This window comes from Lepisosteus platostomus, chromosome 14 (assembly GCF_059453375.1).
Source record: "Lepisosteus platostomus isolate fLepPlt1 chromosome 14, fLepPlt1.hap1, whole genome shotgun sequence".
Taxonomy (NCBI): domain Eukaryota; kingdom Metazoa; phylum Chordata; class Actinopteri; order Semionotiformes; family Lepisosteidae; genus Lepisosteus; species Lepisosteus platostomus.
Genome location: NC_142624.1, coordinates 21,119,952 through 21,138,321, shown reverse-complemented (window position 1 = coordinate 21,138,321; position 18,370 = coordinate 21,119,952). Strand labels below are relative to the sequence as shown.

General features: G+C 37.2%; 1 protein-coding gene across 7 annotated transcripts in view; it reads right to left on the bottom strand.

The window, feature by feature from the left end:
* Positions 1-18,370, bottom strand: part of hdac4 (histone deacetylase 4) — a 251,755-nt gene that overhangs the window by 37,031 nt on the left and 196,354 nt on the right. For 4 of the 7 annotated variants that reach the window (XM_088604975.1, XM_088604976.1, XM_088604972.1 and 1 more), the window contains 9 exons: positions 17,834-17,971; positions 17,115-17,325; positions 15,569-15,822; positions 12,000-12,239; positions 9,651-9,837; positions 8,439-8,572; positions 5,737-5,839; positions 4,759-4,805; positions 1,007-1,114 (listed from right to left, as the gene is read on the bottom strand). In XM_088604975.1, the coding sequence (XP_088461101.1) occupies positions 1,007-1,114; positions 4,759-4,805; positions 5,737-5,839; positions 8,439-8,572; positions 9,651-9,837; positions 12,000-12,239; positions 15,569-15,822; positions 17,115-17,325; positions 17,834-17,971 (1,422 nt within the window). The remainder of the gene's footprint in view (positions 1-1,006; positions 1,115-4,758; positions 4,806-5,736; positions 5,840-8,438; positions 8,573-9,650; positions 9,838-11,999; positions 12,240-15,568; positions 15,823-17,114; positions 17,326-17,833; positions 17,972-18,370) is intronic. The other 3 variants (XM_088604973.1, XM_088604974.1, XM_088604977.1) reach the window with 3 other exon arrangements.

The following is an 18,370-nucleotide window of genomic DNA, read 5'->3' as shown; positions in this document are numbered from 1 at the left end:
TTCGACTTGTGACACCCGAAGAAGGCTCCACAGCCAAAACGCTGTGTTTTCTTTCTTCTCTTTTTAGCATGGAACAAACCTATTACTTGTTCATATACTGAATAATGCTGAACTTAATAAAATCAAATGAGAGCAGTACCTGGTCGGGTACACTACATGCTGTGTTCAAATGACTGCACTGGATTTCTGTTGTATTGCCAAACACTTATAAAGAAACAGGAAGGCAGGCATTTGCCTTTAGAAGTTATACAGTGGAGACATCCATATGAAGGTGCTAATTAGAACCTTGGAGACATTTCCTTTTTAAGAGCAATCTGGAGGTATAATGTAAATGGAAGTTAATGTTAACCAGTATTGGACCAAACTGTTTATAATTATTCACCTCATTTATATGTGCTGAAAGAATAATGCCAAGTGATTCTTGCTGACTTTTATATGGCAAATGTTTGAAACGTAGCTATGATACTTTAAGTGCACTAAAGACAAATAAAGAGAAAACTGCCTTTATGCACTTTTCTCTTCATGTTCTTAGAAAGAAGAAAAGGCAGATGTCTTTTTCTTAAAAGTACAACATTGAAGTTCTTATATTTATAGCAATTAATGGCACTAATTAAATTATTTGAACTTATTCTTAACAATCCAATCACATACAGTACCATTGGGGTATTTAGGTTGACATTTCCATTTCTGTTCTGTACATTGAAAATCTATTCTGCATAGACTGTATAATAATGCATTCTGACTGTATAATACTGTATAATCTATAATTATGGTAGCAACTGACAACTTCCCTAAGTACTCTCTAGTATTTTGAGAACATTTCAGGGGAACTTTCAACTTAATATAAAAAAATACTTTTATAATAATAGAAAGCCACAGTAATTTAGGGACATTTGTGGTACATGCATACCTCCGTCTACAAATGGAGGGTTGTTTTAAGACTAACACAGAAAACGAAATGTCTAATGCAGCTATACAGAATACAGGTTTATATTTTTTACCTCACCTTCAACTCTCCAGAGGCAACTTTGAAGACGAGCTCGATGACAGAGCCTACAGCTAACCTGGCGGCACTGGAGGAGTGAACTTCATTCCAGATTGTGTCACTGTCCACCTGCGAACACACAACACGAAAAACATTTGTGTACATTTGATGGAGCTTTCAAATCGATTATGGAATGTGTTCAATTATGGAATGTGTTACATTTTCACAAGAACAACAAGAAGCTACAATCATTTTAAGATACATTGTATATTAAATTAAATATTATATTAAATTAAATTAAAGTATATTAAATATATACTGCAGTGTTAAATAATCAAATACTGTTTTTTACTTGAAACTAAACTATCATTTGTGTTTACTTTTGTTATTCTAGAATCAGTCCATATAAATATCTAGAAATATTTTTAAATGCTCATTATAAGGAAATATAGTGGAGAGGAAAATTATTGTTGCCTAGTGGTCTGAAGTCCACTCTTGAAAATGCCATGCTCTTCAGCTTGTGTGACACTTTCAGATATCATTTATTCACAACCAGCTATCCGAAAGCTAAAATGTTTATACTTATATTTTAGTTTCATTAACCCTGTGGATGTTTTTTCCCCCAATTATATCAACAAGCGGACTACAAAAGAGTAAAAAAAGATCAGAGAACTGTTTGAGGAACAGATTCATATTTTATGCACTGTCAGCTTTAGTCTAAAATAGCGAATAACATTTACTTAACACACAGAGAGACTGTCAGCATAATTCTACTTATTGTACTGTGGGTTTGAGAGACCTGGCAAAACACAAAACAAGACTTCATTGCTGAGCAAGCGAAGAAGAACACAACGAGAATCAAGACAACGATTCTCTGTGAACCCTGTATTGACTCCAAACAGTCAATGACATGTACATTTTATATCACAGTTGGACTGAACAACTGACTTTGTCTTTACACATGCCACTTAGTCCTCTGCACTTCAATTTGTGGTGCCTGCATTGGCTACTAACCTAAACTGAGAAAAAAGGTCTCTTGACACATCTGTGTCTGCTGCACTGCTCACTCAATAAATGTTGAAAAGATGTGTCTGGCCTTAGAAGAACACACACTGGCATTCCGGGAATTTGTTCCCAATAGTGATGGAACGAACAAGCATTTATTCTGAACATGAAGAACAAACATTTGACACGGAAACCTGGCAAAAGATCAAATTCCAACTGGGAATTCACAAAGTGGTCAAGACATAGGGCAGCCATTCATCAGGTAGTCTTTAGTCACTGCTAATTATGCTTACACACGCTTGCCCTAAAGCAAGCAGTTAGTGGTGTTGCTTTCTTACCACAGATACTGTAGACCTACAATTTTTCAAAGATAGCCACTTAACACCAAGACTCCAGTATTTTCTATTTAGCCAGGGTGCAATTTAGGGCAGTGTCTAGCAGCCATAGATTTTTTTTTTCCAAATCAGAAAAGAAATAATTGAGAAACCATTAACTTTATTATACTTTCTTGAAATTGAAATTCTTGAAATTGACCCACTTGCTTGAAAGTTTTAATGCAGAATAAATCATTTATTAAAAACAATGCAGACCTGCTATAATGCAAATCCCACTTATTTGTCTGCAAATTCATGTTTCCCCATTTTAAAAAAGTGCCTGCTTTTCAGAGATCACAAAGTAAAGATTTCTTTACTTTACGCTTTGGAAGTAAAGATTTCTTTGATGGTTTTTACAGTATACATAGGTTTATAGTTATGTGTATTTTTTATTTTCTTTTTTCTAAATTGAAGGAGTCAACTGTACTAGGGGGACATTAGCAGCTCTTTTGGAACCTGACAATAGGTTGGACACTTTATGAGCTTTACAGTCCTCGTAAAATGCAGGTCATCTTTTATTGTTGAGAAATAACCTTAATTGAAGGACACAGCAAAATAAAGAAAAAAATAAGGCAAATATTAAAAAAATCTTGTTTTTAATTCTAGTAAACGTCCAGAGTCATGGTAAGCCTAAGCCATAGAGACTTCACTCCACTCGGCATACATTTTCTGTTACAATTTATGAATTTTGCTTTCAATGGCATGACTTGCTTGAAGGCAGTGTAAAACCTCCAGTCTTTTAAAGTCTGGCCAAGAATGACTTTGCCACGAATTACGAGGCTGCGGTGCATTTACGATACAAAACTACTTGGAGAGCGCAGAGAGAGAGAATGAGCGAGGGAGAAGGCAGAGCGTGTTGGAATGAATAAATGCCGTTTATCCTCATTCTGACAGGGTAATTTTCAAAGTGTAGCCTTTGTGCAAAGAGTCAGGAAGACAACAATTTTGTTCCATTTCCATAAAAGAAGCCAGAGCCTGCTGTTTCTCACCAGCATCGCTTTGGTGCTCTTCAGAGGCAATGTAAGTCTGTGTTATATCAGTTCAATGAAAAAGCCTCAAACAAAAGTCATTTTTTTAAAGACTAATGAGGCATGTTTACTGCGGATAGAATAAAGCTACAGGGTGGCAGGTGGAGGTCTGTTATTCCCTGTCACAGAAACAAGATGATTGATTTCTAATGATTGTACTTGAACCAGGCGAATGTCATTTTGTCAGCAAATGTACACTTGTGGTCCAAAAATAATATAAGTACCATTTAAATTTTTAGTTTTCCCAACTAAAAGAATGGAACATTGTACTTTATGTTTCATATGATTAAAAAATGCTGATCTTCCCTGACATCATTAAAAGTATATCTGGACTGACATGATTTGTCTAATTCACTGAGTTACTGTATGTTGGCCAGTTTTAATAAAGACTTAAAATTGTATAGAGTTTCTGGGGCTAGATCTAGTACAAGATCAAAGATCAAAACAAGGAAAAAGTCTTCAGAATTATTCAGCCTTAAGCTTTGGAAAACATTTTCATAAATCAATAAATAATAAGCTCAAGATTTATAATATTAAAATATATATGAGTTGCTCAGTGGAAACCTTCACCCAAAGTAGCTTAAAGGGACCAGAGGGACTAAAAATGAAGCATGAATGAACACCTGCTGTGAACTCCGAACAAAAGGAATTTACGTCGTACTCAAATGATAGAATTTCAGTAGATAAGATTCAGTAATGTTCTTAAGGTAACATGCAGTCAGTGAAAGAGACAGGGTCTGAACCAGAAACGTCCTCATAAAAGGTTTTTAAATTACACGTCAGACTGTCTTCCACCCTGTAGCAAATAACACCTATACATATATATCATGTATCCATCAGTTTTCATTTTCTTACAATCTACAGTAAGATCTGACTTTAATTTCAGGCACATATGGCTGTCTTGGATCTTGACAGGTGTCTCGAATGTAAACCTGCAACTACTATTCTTGAAAGCTTGTCTGAAAGCTACATAAAATTCAACTGCAAGACGACTTCTTTGAATTTAATATCTAAAGACTGATTCACTGCATTATCAGCCAGTTGTAGTCTACTCATAATAATTTGTGTAATATCATACTAATAATGCATGTAATATTCTGATTGCCTACTAAACTATTGTATGGAAAAGATGTGGCACACATCCAGTTATTATTACTCCCCAACACAACTCCCCAAGACAGAAGTTCCCTCGTGTTCCAGCCCCCTTTAAATACACAAACCCCCACTCCCCCTTGCACACAGTTGTTTGTAAAACACATCTGGTCACAATTACCCGCTCAGTGGAAAGCAAAGCAACAATTTTTGTTACCACTGGAATGGGGAGAACAAACAGAACATTATTTACACTTTAAAAGAAAAGACTTACTCCGATACCACCGCAGGGCAGCCTCACAAACATGGGTGTCACAGAACCTGTGGAGTTGGGAGAAGAGGGACAAAAAGTGTTAGGTTACTGGACAGGAAAGAATGAGGACAGGAGTCTTCAGAAATACTGTAGGAACAAACACTAGAAGACTTTTAGTCTTTCTAATTACCATTTCAACTAAAAATGTGACAAGAGACAAATTTACACTGACAAAGTAAAATCAGACAATCTAACTGGTCTCTAATTTTTTCATACATGAATAGATTTTTTTATGTTTCAGCCTCTTAAGGCATTTAAATGTAAATGCATTGTTTCAACATAATCTGTCAAGCCTCTTACTTGATTTTGCTCGGTGCTTTGCTTTTTGTCATCTTTTATTAACCAACAATTTTTCAGAGAGAAGCATTTCAAGCAGCTATCAATTTCAGATCTCATTAGTAATGTGAATGATGATAAAGTGAATTTGTCATTATATGAGGAATGGTGTAATCACTGCTAAAAAGAACTTAGAATGAAGTAATGGAAAATTAGGTCTTTACTGGCACTAGAAAGGTGATAATCATGAAAGGCATCTTGGGGGAAGATTCAATCACTGCTACAACTGATGAAAGTAAAATGAATCACATCATAGAAAAATGAGACGTCTTTCAGAAATCTAGAAACACATCTCTATGTTCCTTTAGGTTTTTAGTAAATAATGTCTGTAGTACATGGTGATACATGGGAAGATTTGATGATGTAAACTGCATGGATTAAAGTAAGCTCAGATGATTCCTTTAATAGTGTTACTGAATGAGGAAACTCTAGAGATAAATCCCTGTAGTTGCATACAGTACATAGCAGTTTGGATATCTGTTTTGGCCTTCACTTCTTCTCAGCCTGAGTTCCTATTTCTTGTTTCAGAGACCTGGCTGATTGCAGGCAGGTCAGATTGAAGCATATGAGGAGAGTCTTGCACTGCAATTAGTGAGTTCTTACTGTCCAATTTCTGCCTGAGTGGGTTTGTTCCATAGAGCAGGACGTGGGCTTCTGAGTGGACTGTCTGCAGCTCTTCCAGAGTGGCTTTCCTTCCACGGATACACTGCGTAACCCAAGACAAGAAAGCAGTCAGTGAGTTGACACTTTGCCATTTGTATTAATTTGTAAATTGGATTTCACCAGCTGTTGCCACTAGGTTAATGGTTATCTCCTGAACCACTTGTCTCACAGCCTTGACTTGCACCCTCTTCTTGAGAGAGTTGCCACTATACCATTTATCCATCTATTTTTCTAACTGTTTCTTCCAATTCAAGGTATTGGGGGAGCCAGAGCCTATCCCTGCAAGCAACACAAGGCAGGGTACGCACTGGAAGGGACACCAGTCCGCTACAGGGCAGACAGACATGAGCACAGACGTGCAAATACTCACAACCGGGCCAATTTTCCCAGAAGCTAAATAACCTACCAGCATATTTTTGGACTGTGAGAAGAAACAGGATCCCCTGGAGGAAACCTACTTGAACACGGGGAGCACATACTAACTCAGATAGTACTCCAGGTCAAGGATTGAACCCAGGGCACAAGCCCTGCAAGGTAGCAATGCTGACCACGACACCTCCACCACTATACTGTACAGATATGACACCTGAAGAAGGCTCCACGGCCGAAATGTGTTTTCTTTCTTCTTTTTTTTAAGAATGGATTAGACCTATTACTGTACATATAGCCTTAAATGTCTTAATAATAGAAGCTCCAGTGGAAAGTGTAGGTTAATGTCTATTCTTTTATAGTCATCACCCAAACTATGGAGGTCAACCATTATTTGCATGTAATTGTTGGAGAGCTCTCTGACCTTAAACACGATAAAGCATGCTACTACAAAATGTCTTCAGTGTGCTACATTTTATACCCTAGGGAAACAGGAAAGCTTTAGAGACCTTTATATAATACCGGAGGCTTCTATTGCACGTTCTAAGAGCAGAATGTTATTGTAGAATTTTTTGTTGGATTAAATTTAAAGGAATACTTAGAAGTGCGAACAAATGTGAACCTTGTATTTTCTGGAATTCAATTATTAATGGCAAACATGACTTGGCCTTGGAGAATTTTATTACAATCACAGCATAACATTTTTAGAGACATTTTAAGAAGAACACACCCAATCTGTAAATCAGTTTATGTTTTTTGCTTCTATTTCATTTGGGGTATGAATAAATCTGTATTTAAAGATTTAAATACATAAATACATGTTGCAGGTTCCAAGTAATCTGCAAAAAAAACACCGCTCTTTCATTCTAACACTGGTGAAGCCCTCAGCCCAAAGTCACTGACTGGGAAAATTCTTTAAATTTTTGCAAGAGGTGTTGCATTACAAGTTTGCACCACAAATCAAAATGTTACCCAAAGGAAACTGGACTCTTTCCATAAAAAGTTATTTTTCCTCTTTTGTCATTTTATGCAGTGGCATGTTTCCAACATAAACTAGCCTCTTACTAACAATAGAGGTGTTCTGGTCACAAAGGATAGATGTGAACATGGCTAACGTCTGTTATGGTAAAAAGAAAGGTTACACCTGCAAAATGCAGCACTAAATCTCAAATTTAATAGCAGGAGAAGTAAAAACTGTCAGAAAGTGAGCATGTTACCAGAAAATATACGATGACAGCTAGTTAAAATAAAGATTCTGTTTTAAGCAGCCCCTGTGCAACAGATTAAGAGTAATGCCTGCCTTTAATTGAGCCATGTTTGAGAGGTTTCTCTTGTAGAATAATAAACAGATCCATCATGACTGAACTTCGTCTTGACATTGAAACTCATTGGAGTGGATGTAGTGCAAAGTATAAAACACTGCAGTTATAAAATGAGCTAATTTCTTTAGGAGAATCTAGAAAATAATATGCTAGACTTGTAGTCTATAAAGCAATGCTAGAAAACTGTATTCTATCTGTTAATATTTTTCAGTTTGTTATAATAAACAACTTAACTGCACTAAGTTAAATAATTTAAAATTATTAAGACACCTTTCTCTACCTGACACTGGACACAACCTAAAATTCAATTTCAGAAACTATTCCCTTAATTTAGAAAAATGCCGAACATCAGAAGTGAAGTTCAGCCACACTTCCTAAGTTGTCAAGTCTAAAGCATATTATATTTCTTTTCCAAAATCAATTTCTAAATTGGCAAATTTCATTCTTCTACAAGAAGTCCATTTTTCAATAGTCAACCCGTAACTGTCCCACGAATATCCTAGAAAAAACATTTAGTTTCAGACATTTAATCAATATGTGGACTACAGTATAAGACTATTGAGTGGTTTAATGCTGCCCTCTGCTGTTGAAACAAACTACTGTAGTTAAATGGAAGTTATAAGAAATCGATGGACAGATATCACTTTGAATACGAAAAGAGTTTTTGAATACACAAAGACTGCTTAATTATACAGTATATATACAATCTGAACTACCTTCAAAAGTGTTTTTAATTTTTTCTTCACTCACTTAAAAAAGAAATTGCCATCTTCATATGGCAATTCATTTCATCGATGTGTTCAGTTCAAACTTAATGAAGCCATGTCTTCTTTCACATGTGATTTGCATGTGCAATTACCGGAGCTGTTGCATGTGGTCAGTAGGTTTATGAAAGCACAGGAGATGAGGCATGGCTACCCAGAAGGGCTGTAAAAGGCTCTGTGGTTTTACCTCACACTTCCCGCGCAGGCCGGTCTCCTGCAGACGGGACCAGATGCTCTGGATGCGGCCGGCGTGCTCCGGGTGTGTGTTGGTATTGCCACACATGCACTGGTGCTTCTGCATCAGGCTGTCATACACCAGGCCTGCGGGACATGCGCAGAGAGTCACATCAACTGACCTCCAAGCATGGAAGGACACCTGAGACCTTTTAATCAGAATGTGCCTTTCATGGCAATCGCCAAACAACAATAAATATATATTAGTCACTGCCAGTTTTCATGACAAAATGCTAAATGCAATAGCAGAAACAAATCAAATATCTGCCAATTTTTCTAATTCCTAGTCTGAGGAAACTATGAGCTATCGCAGCCGGAAGCGTATCTCTGTACGTCTAGTTCAACTCTCCTACAAGTTTTTCGTTTGAGCTTTCATCAGTATGCGCAGCATGCTGAGTGAGTGCAAGATACAGAAGTGCATTCAAGGACAATTGATTAGCCCTCCGAGTGAGAACACATCAATCACAGTTAAAAAGGGCTAACTTGGAATGCAATTTCATGGCTATAAAAAAGCCAAGAGGAGCTTTAAGCAGCTTGATTCTCCAACTGTAAAGCTGACTTTAGTCACATGACAAAGAAATGGCATGATAATGCACATTAGGCTACCTACAAAAAAGATTCTATACAAGTTGCAATTGCAGCAAAACTGCAAAAATTAACTGCATCATTGCAAATGAAACACATACTGGAAATTACTGCAGACAATTCGTATATGATATGTGTATCATGATAAAAGCGTAAATTATTTAGGATGTTTCATAAGGGGTTTTTGAACTCTTACTGTACATAAGAAATTTATCAAATAATCAAAATTGTAACACATTTTACAATTATGCATTTTTGTGGCATCTCGTACGTGATTTTAATTTTAATATTTCTCACTACTTCCGAATTCTATTATATTGGTGTTATATTATTTCAAAATCTTCTTGTGCATTTCCCAAGGTGAAAGATATTTTATATAAAGGGCTTAAAGGATTACATGAAAAACATCTATGTAAAATTACTGTACACTCAAATGTGGCTCAAACATATGGACAATGTCACTACAAGTGAATTAAAGGCAGGCGCGCGTGCGCGCGTGCACACACACACGCACGCACGCACGCACGCACGCACGCACGCACGCACACACACAGAGATCAACACGGTCTTGCACTCTGACCAGTGGTGAAGCGTGGTTTGGTGGGGGGTTCCTGGACGGTGATAGGGAAGGTGGCAGAAGCGGGGGATGATTGTGCTCTGGACAGGGGGCGATGGCCTCCGAAGTTCACAGACAGCCCGGCAGCTTCCAGTGAGGCCTGGTAGTTCCTCAGCTGGTGGATCCTCTGCTGCTCTAGTAAGAGGGCTTGCTGCTCAAAACAAGACAAAAATTACAAAGACACAGGGTCAACAACATTATACAAATAACACTTAAAAAACTAGAGTTAATCTATATCTACTGTATATCCTATGTTGACATGAGTTTTTTCTCATCTTAAGCATGTATGTTTCTTATTTGTTATGGGTGTATGTTGTGTTAAATGTATTATATGTAATTACTTTTCCCTGCCTGCAAAGCAAATTATCATCTGGGACAATAAAGGAATTAAGTGAGAAATGCTTGTTACACTTGATAGCTAACAACTTTGTACAATATTAGTCTCAGTGACAGCGACATGTACCTTTAAATAGTACTGAAATGAAAAACTAAAAAAAATACAGTATCAGTATTACATTCTTATGAAAATATGTAGGCCTTGAAACAGAATAATGTAGACCCAAGGGATAAAAGATAATTATGTGTAGTTGTGAAATTAAGATACACCTTGAGACTCAAAGGGAAATAAAAAGCATTATAAATAAAAGATGAATTTGTTTCAAACATTATGGTTTTGAATTTCAGCTCAAGGCTATGGATTAGTTTCAATTACTACAATATACAGTACACAACCTCATACTGTATATACAGTATGTTATTTTCAATTTATATTCGAAGACATCACTTTTGCACATTGAAATCAAACTGAATCCTGGAAATCTATTTTTTACCATTTCCATTGTACTGTATTTAAAGCTCTAAAATGACCATATTCTACCCTTTTGTATTAAGTGCATATGCTCTTAAACTTAAAAAAAAGTTAACATATATTACCTGTTAAGTAATAAACATGTACACACATACAGTACATCTATACAGAGACATTTCTAAATTACTACTGGGTATGTGCAGTACTATAACACCTTACAAATGCATGAATGAATGAGAGAGTAAATGTGTGAAGTGTCATGTTACCTTCCGCAAAGTGCAACATGTCCCCCTAGTCCATATTAAAGTCTCCCAAGGTGCTATTTCAGAGGTTGAGTCTTTTTTTCCCAGTTTGGGAATAAACAGCAAACAGTGACTCCCTGAGAGAGTTTATTTAACATGGACACAATTTAACGAGGCAAAGCAATTCTGAAAAACATGTTTCGAGAACCCAACACAGGGCAGGTACCAGGAAAACTACCTCTGTTAACAAAACCACTGGGGACTTCTTTAACACCAAATGATGCAGTGCAGTTTCAAGAGTTATAATTGCTTAAAACAGCCAAAGGGGGCTTTGAAAGCATTGTTGAGCTTTGCTCTCTCTGAGAGAGCGAGGAGTGGGAGGGTGTTGAAGGGGTCAGAAAATAATAATAAAGAAAAAAAAGAGCTCAAGAAGCTTATATATCTTACACTCCAACTTGGCTAGATGTTCTAAAAAGTGCATAAAACTGCTGTGGCCTAAAGCTCTGTCTCTGTCAAACTGTATTCAGATTTGAAACTCATCTGGGTATATAAGTTTTATGCTGCCCCCTGGTGAACACAGAACATATTAAACTTATGTGTGGTATGTGTGGGTGTGTGGGTTATAAGCCATTCAGAAAAACTTGAAAAGTGCTTCTAAAACCTTTTTTTTTACTGCTCTTCATTTTAGCCAGTTACTGCAAGAAAATGCAGTGCTTATATAAATAAGAAGGCATCATATTAACAGAACAGGACGGCATGTCTCATTAAGCACAAGTTTCTATAGTTTTGTTCTTTTTTGGTATGTCTGTCATTCTATCATAATTGATGCTCACAGACACTAGACTTCTTTTAATTTCTTCTCCACTTGAAAGATGCTCTGGATTGTGACCTTTGTTTCTTGTGGTATTTTATTTGTTTCAATACACTGCCAAGACAAAAGTTAATCAACAGCTGGAGAACATGCAGATGGTTCTCAGTATATACAGTACTGTATATTGAACATCTAGAGTGCTTTATGTTGAAAACAGAGGCCAGGACCATCATTTTAGCCCTATTTCCTTGCACTGCTAGGGCCTTGAACATTATGTTTCCTTTTCCATTAAATTAGTTATCTGTTTTCTTGAATCAAGAACCTCACAAACTGCCCAGGACTGCTAAATTGTACACTTCCATGGAAATTTTAAAATAGTGGCATTAACAACAAAAGAATGGTTGAACTAAATTGTTTTGAAACACAAGTGCCCCGCCAGTCCTTGTACCCACCTGCCTGAAGAGGAGCTCCTGCTCGGCCTGCCTCTTGCGATGCTCCAGCTCCTCCTGCTGCTCCTCCTCCTCATTCTCCAGAGGCTCTTGCTTGACCCGTACTCCATGTGGCAAGCCATCCTTCACCTCGCTGGCCCCACACGCCTGGTCAGGCAGGGCCTGGTGCTCCCTCAGCTCCTCCTCTGTCTCCTCAGGGTGGCTCTCGTGCTGCCTACTTGGCTCACTCGGCTTCGTGATCATCTGGGCGAGGGTAGCGATGAAATGTTTTTTAAACACATTTTCTTTTTTCACTTCCCAAAAGACGTTAAACACAAAAGCAGCAGTACAGGTGATCTATACTTGAGCTTCTTAAACATAGAGAAGGCCTGGAATAATGAAACATTTATGGCACTGGACGTTCAGCCTTTTGGGGGTCACAGCCTGCTCTTGATTTTTTGCCTAGTACGATTGAATATTTAGTTAGAATATCACATTACCTGTTTTTTAAGGTCCTAATAATGCATAAAAATGAAAATAAAAAAGTCCAGCCAGAGATGTCCATTCCTGGTTTATAATACACTGCATAGTAATACAGACATTTAAAATATATTTAAAAACTCCCCCCCAAAAAAAACTACCACCAGAAGGATTCAAGACTACACATGAACTGTTCTTCCAAGATCCACTGAGGACTCACCATAACGTGGCTAATCAGACTAAAGTGTGCAATACACTTAGAAGTCACATGTTTTATCAAAACTTCCATCTTCATGAAAATCCTAATATTTTGCCACACATTACATCTATTTAGCATGTCCTGACAAAAGCCTAAAGATAGCACTAATCTTGTAAATACTGTGAAGCAAATTATTAAGAAATTATAAGGAAAAACTAATTTTTGCCTGCTTAACTTGAAGAAAGTTCTTGATTATCAAGCCAATTTTTAAAAGCTTTAAAACTACCATTTATAATGCAGCAGTAGTTTATTTAAGGTACTTTATTTTTTTGCACAGCAGCAGTTCTAGGATGAAATGTTTGTTTTTATGTTATTCGTTGAGTAGTTACATTAATAACAATGCTGAGTGCCTATTGTATAATATTTCAACACCTACACCTACAGATAGCACTGACCAAGGGTAAAGCTAATTTCTAATCTTAAACGTTAGACAGCGGCATTGTAATTAAAAAGAGATAGGCGGCTCTATTTGTCTCACAATATACAGATGGTTCAAGGTGTATTCAGTGGTAGTTCAATGTGTACACTTCATTGCATTTGGCTCAAGAGCTCTCAGCAACTGGGCCAATGGAAGAAACGAAACGATAGTGAAATGATAGTGCTAGTAATACCTGTTACTGCTGTACCTGAAATTTAATGCGTCATACCGTATGTTAGAGATGCACAGAGCACTTCAATGCTCCCTGAAGTGGCACAGCATACATTATATTAAAAGAAATAACGATTAAGCTTTCATCCTTTTAATGAAAGCTTACGTCTACACAATTTCTAAATAGTTTTCCAACTATGCAATTTTACACATTTTTAGACATTTATGAACTTTGCTTCTTAGAGGCACTCAGATGGAGCCACTTTTAGTAATACGGATGTGATGGGGAGGCTGCAGAGCGATATGGAATTGGACAGTAATGACTACGGCGACATTCAAACCAGCAAAAATCCCTGAAACTGCTAGTAAATTACATATCCTTGGAAATATCTCTTGTAAATGTCATGCCATGTTCACATTATGCATTTAGAAAGCTCTTTCTAAGAGGATGAACTCTAAAAAAGATTATAATTCTTTCTAGAAAAAGGGGTCCACTTTGTGCTCTCATGCTCAAAATAATTCTGACCCTGCTACTGCCAGACGTAGAAGAAAAAGGAGGGTATAAGATGCAAAAAATCTGTTTTGCATGTCACACGTAAATAGCTCCAAGAAAAACAGATAAAAATGCCAACAATGATCTCTTATGGCAGTATTAATATTCCTAAAATACACATATGTTCTCACTAGTGGGGTTTCATTTCTACAAAGCTTCATTCATGGGGGGAAAAGGCAGTTGATTTTAAGAGTCAGTATGCATGCCAGCTTCATTTGAGCTGAGGGAATTGTCTTTTAGAATCTACAAAACAAAATGTACATTTGTCAAATTATGAAGTGAAACAGTAATTGAGGAAGAAATAACACAGAAAACAAAACAGCAAAGTATCCAAGTGACCCCCAAATTTCAAGCTGCTCTGCTCTAAGCACATTCTGAAATCACAGTGTACAGTACAGTCTCCACAGCAACGACTGCCTCACACCACATCAAATACGCACGCTTGAACAGAGTCCAGGCCTGGCAGTTGTTTCAGCCCATGGCAGCTGGCCAGAGGAACATCATTGACGTCAGAGCTCTCAGCAATTGCCTCATCCTTGTCCCCTTCCACAAACAAGCTTTTCTCTTTTCATTTTCTTTTTTTTCCCCTCATTTAAAGGAAACTCTTCCCATGGCACTTGAGCTCAGGGAGTTTAACTTGCACTTCTTGCGGATTACTTTTTAAAGCTTCTCTACATTTTTTACATGGAAAAAAGCAACTAAAAAATGTTACTATAAACAAATGCATATATGAAGAGGAATCCCAGTTGGGAGTTGCAGCTCCTCTAACCATAAATAGTTGAAGTGATTTAATTATATTGAATATACAGTAGATGGCCACTACTGTACTACAGTATAATCAAAGAAATTACCAACCTAATTTATATAGCATACATACTGCAGTTCCTCTTCACTAAATCTGGATGATAATTCATCAGAGGAATCATTCTGCTGCAAAAAATATTAAGTATCTACATATACTGTGGACAGTACTTATAATTAATAATATACTTCCAATTTTATTTATTTTGCTTTAAGATGGCATATATAAATATGAAACCAAATTAAGCATTGCATGTCATTAAAATATTTAATATAGTTCTTTTTTTAAATAATACAAAAGTCAACTGAATGCTGCCATAACTATCTGGTTGTGTAATATTGTATGATGGGTAACTTCAACAGCACATTTTAAAGTTATCATTTTTGACAAGTTATGCCCCGGGTAAATTATAACTCTGCCTAAGCAACTGCGGAAAGTTGTGTCTTTGCTTAGCTTACATGAACAAAATGACACAAAAATTGATAAGTACGTGTTTTTTCAGAAATTGGTATAAAAACTGACTTAATGGCAACCTGGCAAGGATGTCCTTGGTGTATTAACAAGACAGACAACATATTTTATTACTCAGAATTGTAAAACTCAAATAGAATGCGGACAGCCATACTCTTGAATATTTTTTTCTAATGATATTAATAATTAATAATCTTTCTGTCGTGAAAGGGATTAAATACACTTTTATTAGTCTTTATCCTTAAGTCAGAGAGGGGAAGAACTGAATAAACATCAAACAAACCAAAATAAAATAATAAGATGCAGCCCCACCGTGCTAAATCCTGGCAACATCATGGTGTGATCAGATTATGGAAACTTATCCAGGGAAGAGACTCTCAAAAACACACGTCCCAAACGGAAGGTGCCCTTTCGTTGCCATGGCGACCGAAGGACCCACCTTGTTGATATGGAGTTGCTGCTGCTGGAACTGTTGTTTGTGTTTCTCCAGGAACTGCTGATGCTGCTGCTGGATTACGAGCTGCTGCAGGGCCTGGGCGTTCTGGGGCAGGGGGGCAGACTGTGTGCGGCCTAGAGGGCGGTGCTGCCTCAGCTTGTGGATGGTGGGTGACACCCTCTCGCCCCCAGCAGCCGAGGCCCCGACAAGTGACTGAGCGTGGAGGGGCAAGGCGCCCAGGCCTGAAACATACCAGTCTAGAGGTAATGTGACAGCAAGCAAGTGGGAGGAGAGCAACAAAACAGAAGCAGCAAAAGCAACCAGAGAGGAAAAAAAAGACAGAAAATGTAAAATAAAAATTCAGTGTTAGCATTAGGGTCTTTTCAGTATTATTCTGTCAAAACAGATTATTTAAAGACCTTTTAGGTGTGTAAACATCATATTACTGCTACTGGACCTGTACAATCAGTGTGTAAAACAGGAAAATAGTGAAAATTAAAGGCCCCAAAACACCCTAAAAATAATAATAAATCAATAAATACTTAAAATCATTACTGTGTTTTCATAATTGGTTGACTTATTCATTTTCACTCTAGTGTAATTCCATGTTCTGAAGAGGAGTTGTGAATGATTTATATTCGAGTGAGTCACTCTACAGACAGTTTCTGGCATGCCTTAAGAAGACAAGAGAGCTTTGGTTAATAACATAACCCTTCAGCCCTTAAACTGCATCGGAAAAAACGTAGGTGTGCCCCATCAAATAATATTTTGAAAACTGCATTTCTGAAGTTGGAAAAATATGTAAGGAAATTGTGATATGTAAAAAAAGACAAACTTGACCGATATCAGGTAAGATCTGTTTTTTTTTGTTAGATGTCCAGTTGACTTTAATGTCTGCTGTGGTCTAATGAAAAATATTTTTTAACTTTTCACTTAGGACAAACCTTGAGTTCTGCTCCTTTCATAATCACTTGGTAAAGCATTTGGTCAGGGATTTGCTTGAATACAATTGACAAAACAGAGACATCATGGAAAAAGAGTTCAAGAGTTTTGATCTATCTGATTTACTTTAGATGCTTGATATCCCAAAAGGGTTCCCCCTACATATGACATCAGCCAGGATTTATGCTTATGTAAGATTAAATCCTAGACATAAGCTTGAATATATATTCTTCCATTTCATCTGCTTTTTTAAATGGGGTTTGCATTTTTCCAATCTTTTTCCTGCAAATCTCTGATTCATATGTTAGTATCCTATAACATCTGCCACAGGAAAGACTGATAATGATTTGCTGACAACTGGAGATCTACAGAAAATAAACTATACATATATTCGTGCATGTGTATGTAGGTGCACTCAGTGAGACAACTATATGCAAACACAGGTGCTTACCACTAAGGTCATAACTAAAGGACACTAGGAAAATGCTTGTAAATTTAGTTCTCTCGTGATTTGTAAACATCCACTGAGGAAAGCGCAGTGTCATGTTACTGCCTGATTTGTAACCTGTCTGACAAACCAAAAAACAAGGGCCAGAATATTACTTACCAGTAACCAAGGGGTTCTGTGCTGCAGACTGCTCCAATAAAACCATGTGCTGTATAAGGGGGTTGTGTGTGGTGCCCCCATCCCTGTCTAGTGGAGAAGCGCTCAGGTATGATGGCAAATGCGCACTGGGGATGAAGGGAGTGGTTATAGGCAAGCCCTGCTGTAGAGCTGGAACGGCCAATCTGTCGCCTTCCTGCTGGCCAGTGGCCACCTATACAGACAAGAAGAAAAGCTTCAGAGTCAGTATAGTGAAAAGATATCTAAAAGGCAAGGTCTTCCAGAACCATGAAGACTTTTATGACAACATCAATGGGTTGTACTTGGGACCCTAGCCCCCCACATCTAGGTACTGAAAACAATGAATTTGGATGAGGTTTTGACATTAAATTGTTTCTGAAACTTCTTGTCATAAAAGAAACATTTTAGATTTAAACTTTTTGTACTGAATCTGGAGTCACTATAGTTTGTTTTTTTTCCTGAGAAAAGTTTTCTTAACAAAAGCAGTAAAGTCTGAATCTAATCCAGTCAGAAACTTAGAAAACGGTGCCCCTGAGGAAGGTTAACCTTCCTTGCATGGGCGAAGAGATCTGACCATAAATTTATCAAATAAAGTACACTATGGATGAGCATTAATTGTTCCAGTCAGCAGCTACATTAGAACTAACATTTTTTGTATTCTGAGTATATGAGAATAAAATGCTACAGTATATGTTACTTACACTAGATGGCCCAGTGGCTGGCAATCCTAATGTGATATTGGGTAGAGAAGGTGATGTGTACAGAGACAGCTGATTCACTGATCCTTCCCGATTCACAAGTCTGTGAGCTAAGGATGGCTGGAGCAGAAGACCAAGAAGCTTAGAGACACAAGGGGATAACTGTACATGTAAGTGATTAGAAAACAAACATGTTCATTTGGCGATCCTAAGGGCTGGACAGGAGTCAGACAATTACTTTACTTGAAAGTAAAGTTCCCTGCTGTGTGGAGTACTAGAAAAGCTCTTAAACTACCGGGCTGCAAAAACAATTAACAACAATAATATTTGTATCAGTAGTATAAAATGCAAATACCTTAACTACAGCTAAAAAGCTAAATAATTCATATGATGTCTGAAATGCTTTTTTTATTTCTCTTGTGAACCAAAAAAACAGTTTTTCGTAACCACAATCATCCTAATTAAATGCACCTGTTATTCCTGTTTATATCAAAGATGCAGGTTAGGTTAAAACACTGCGGTTAAAACTATTATCAACGA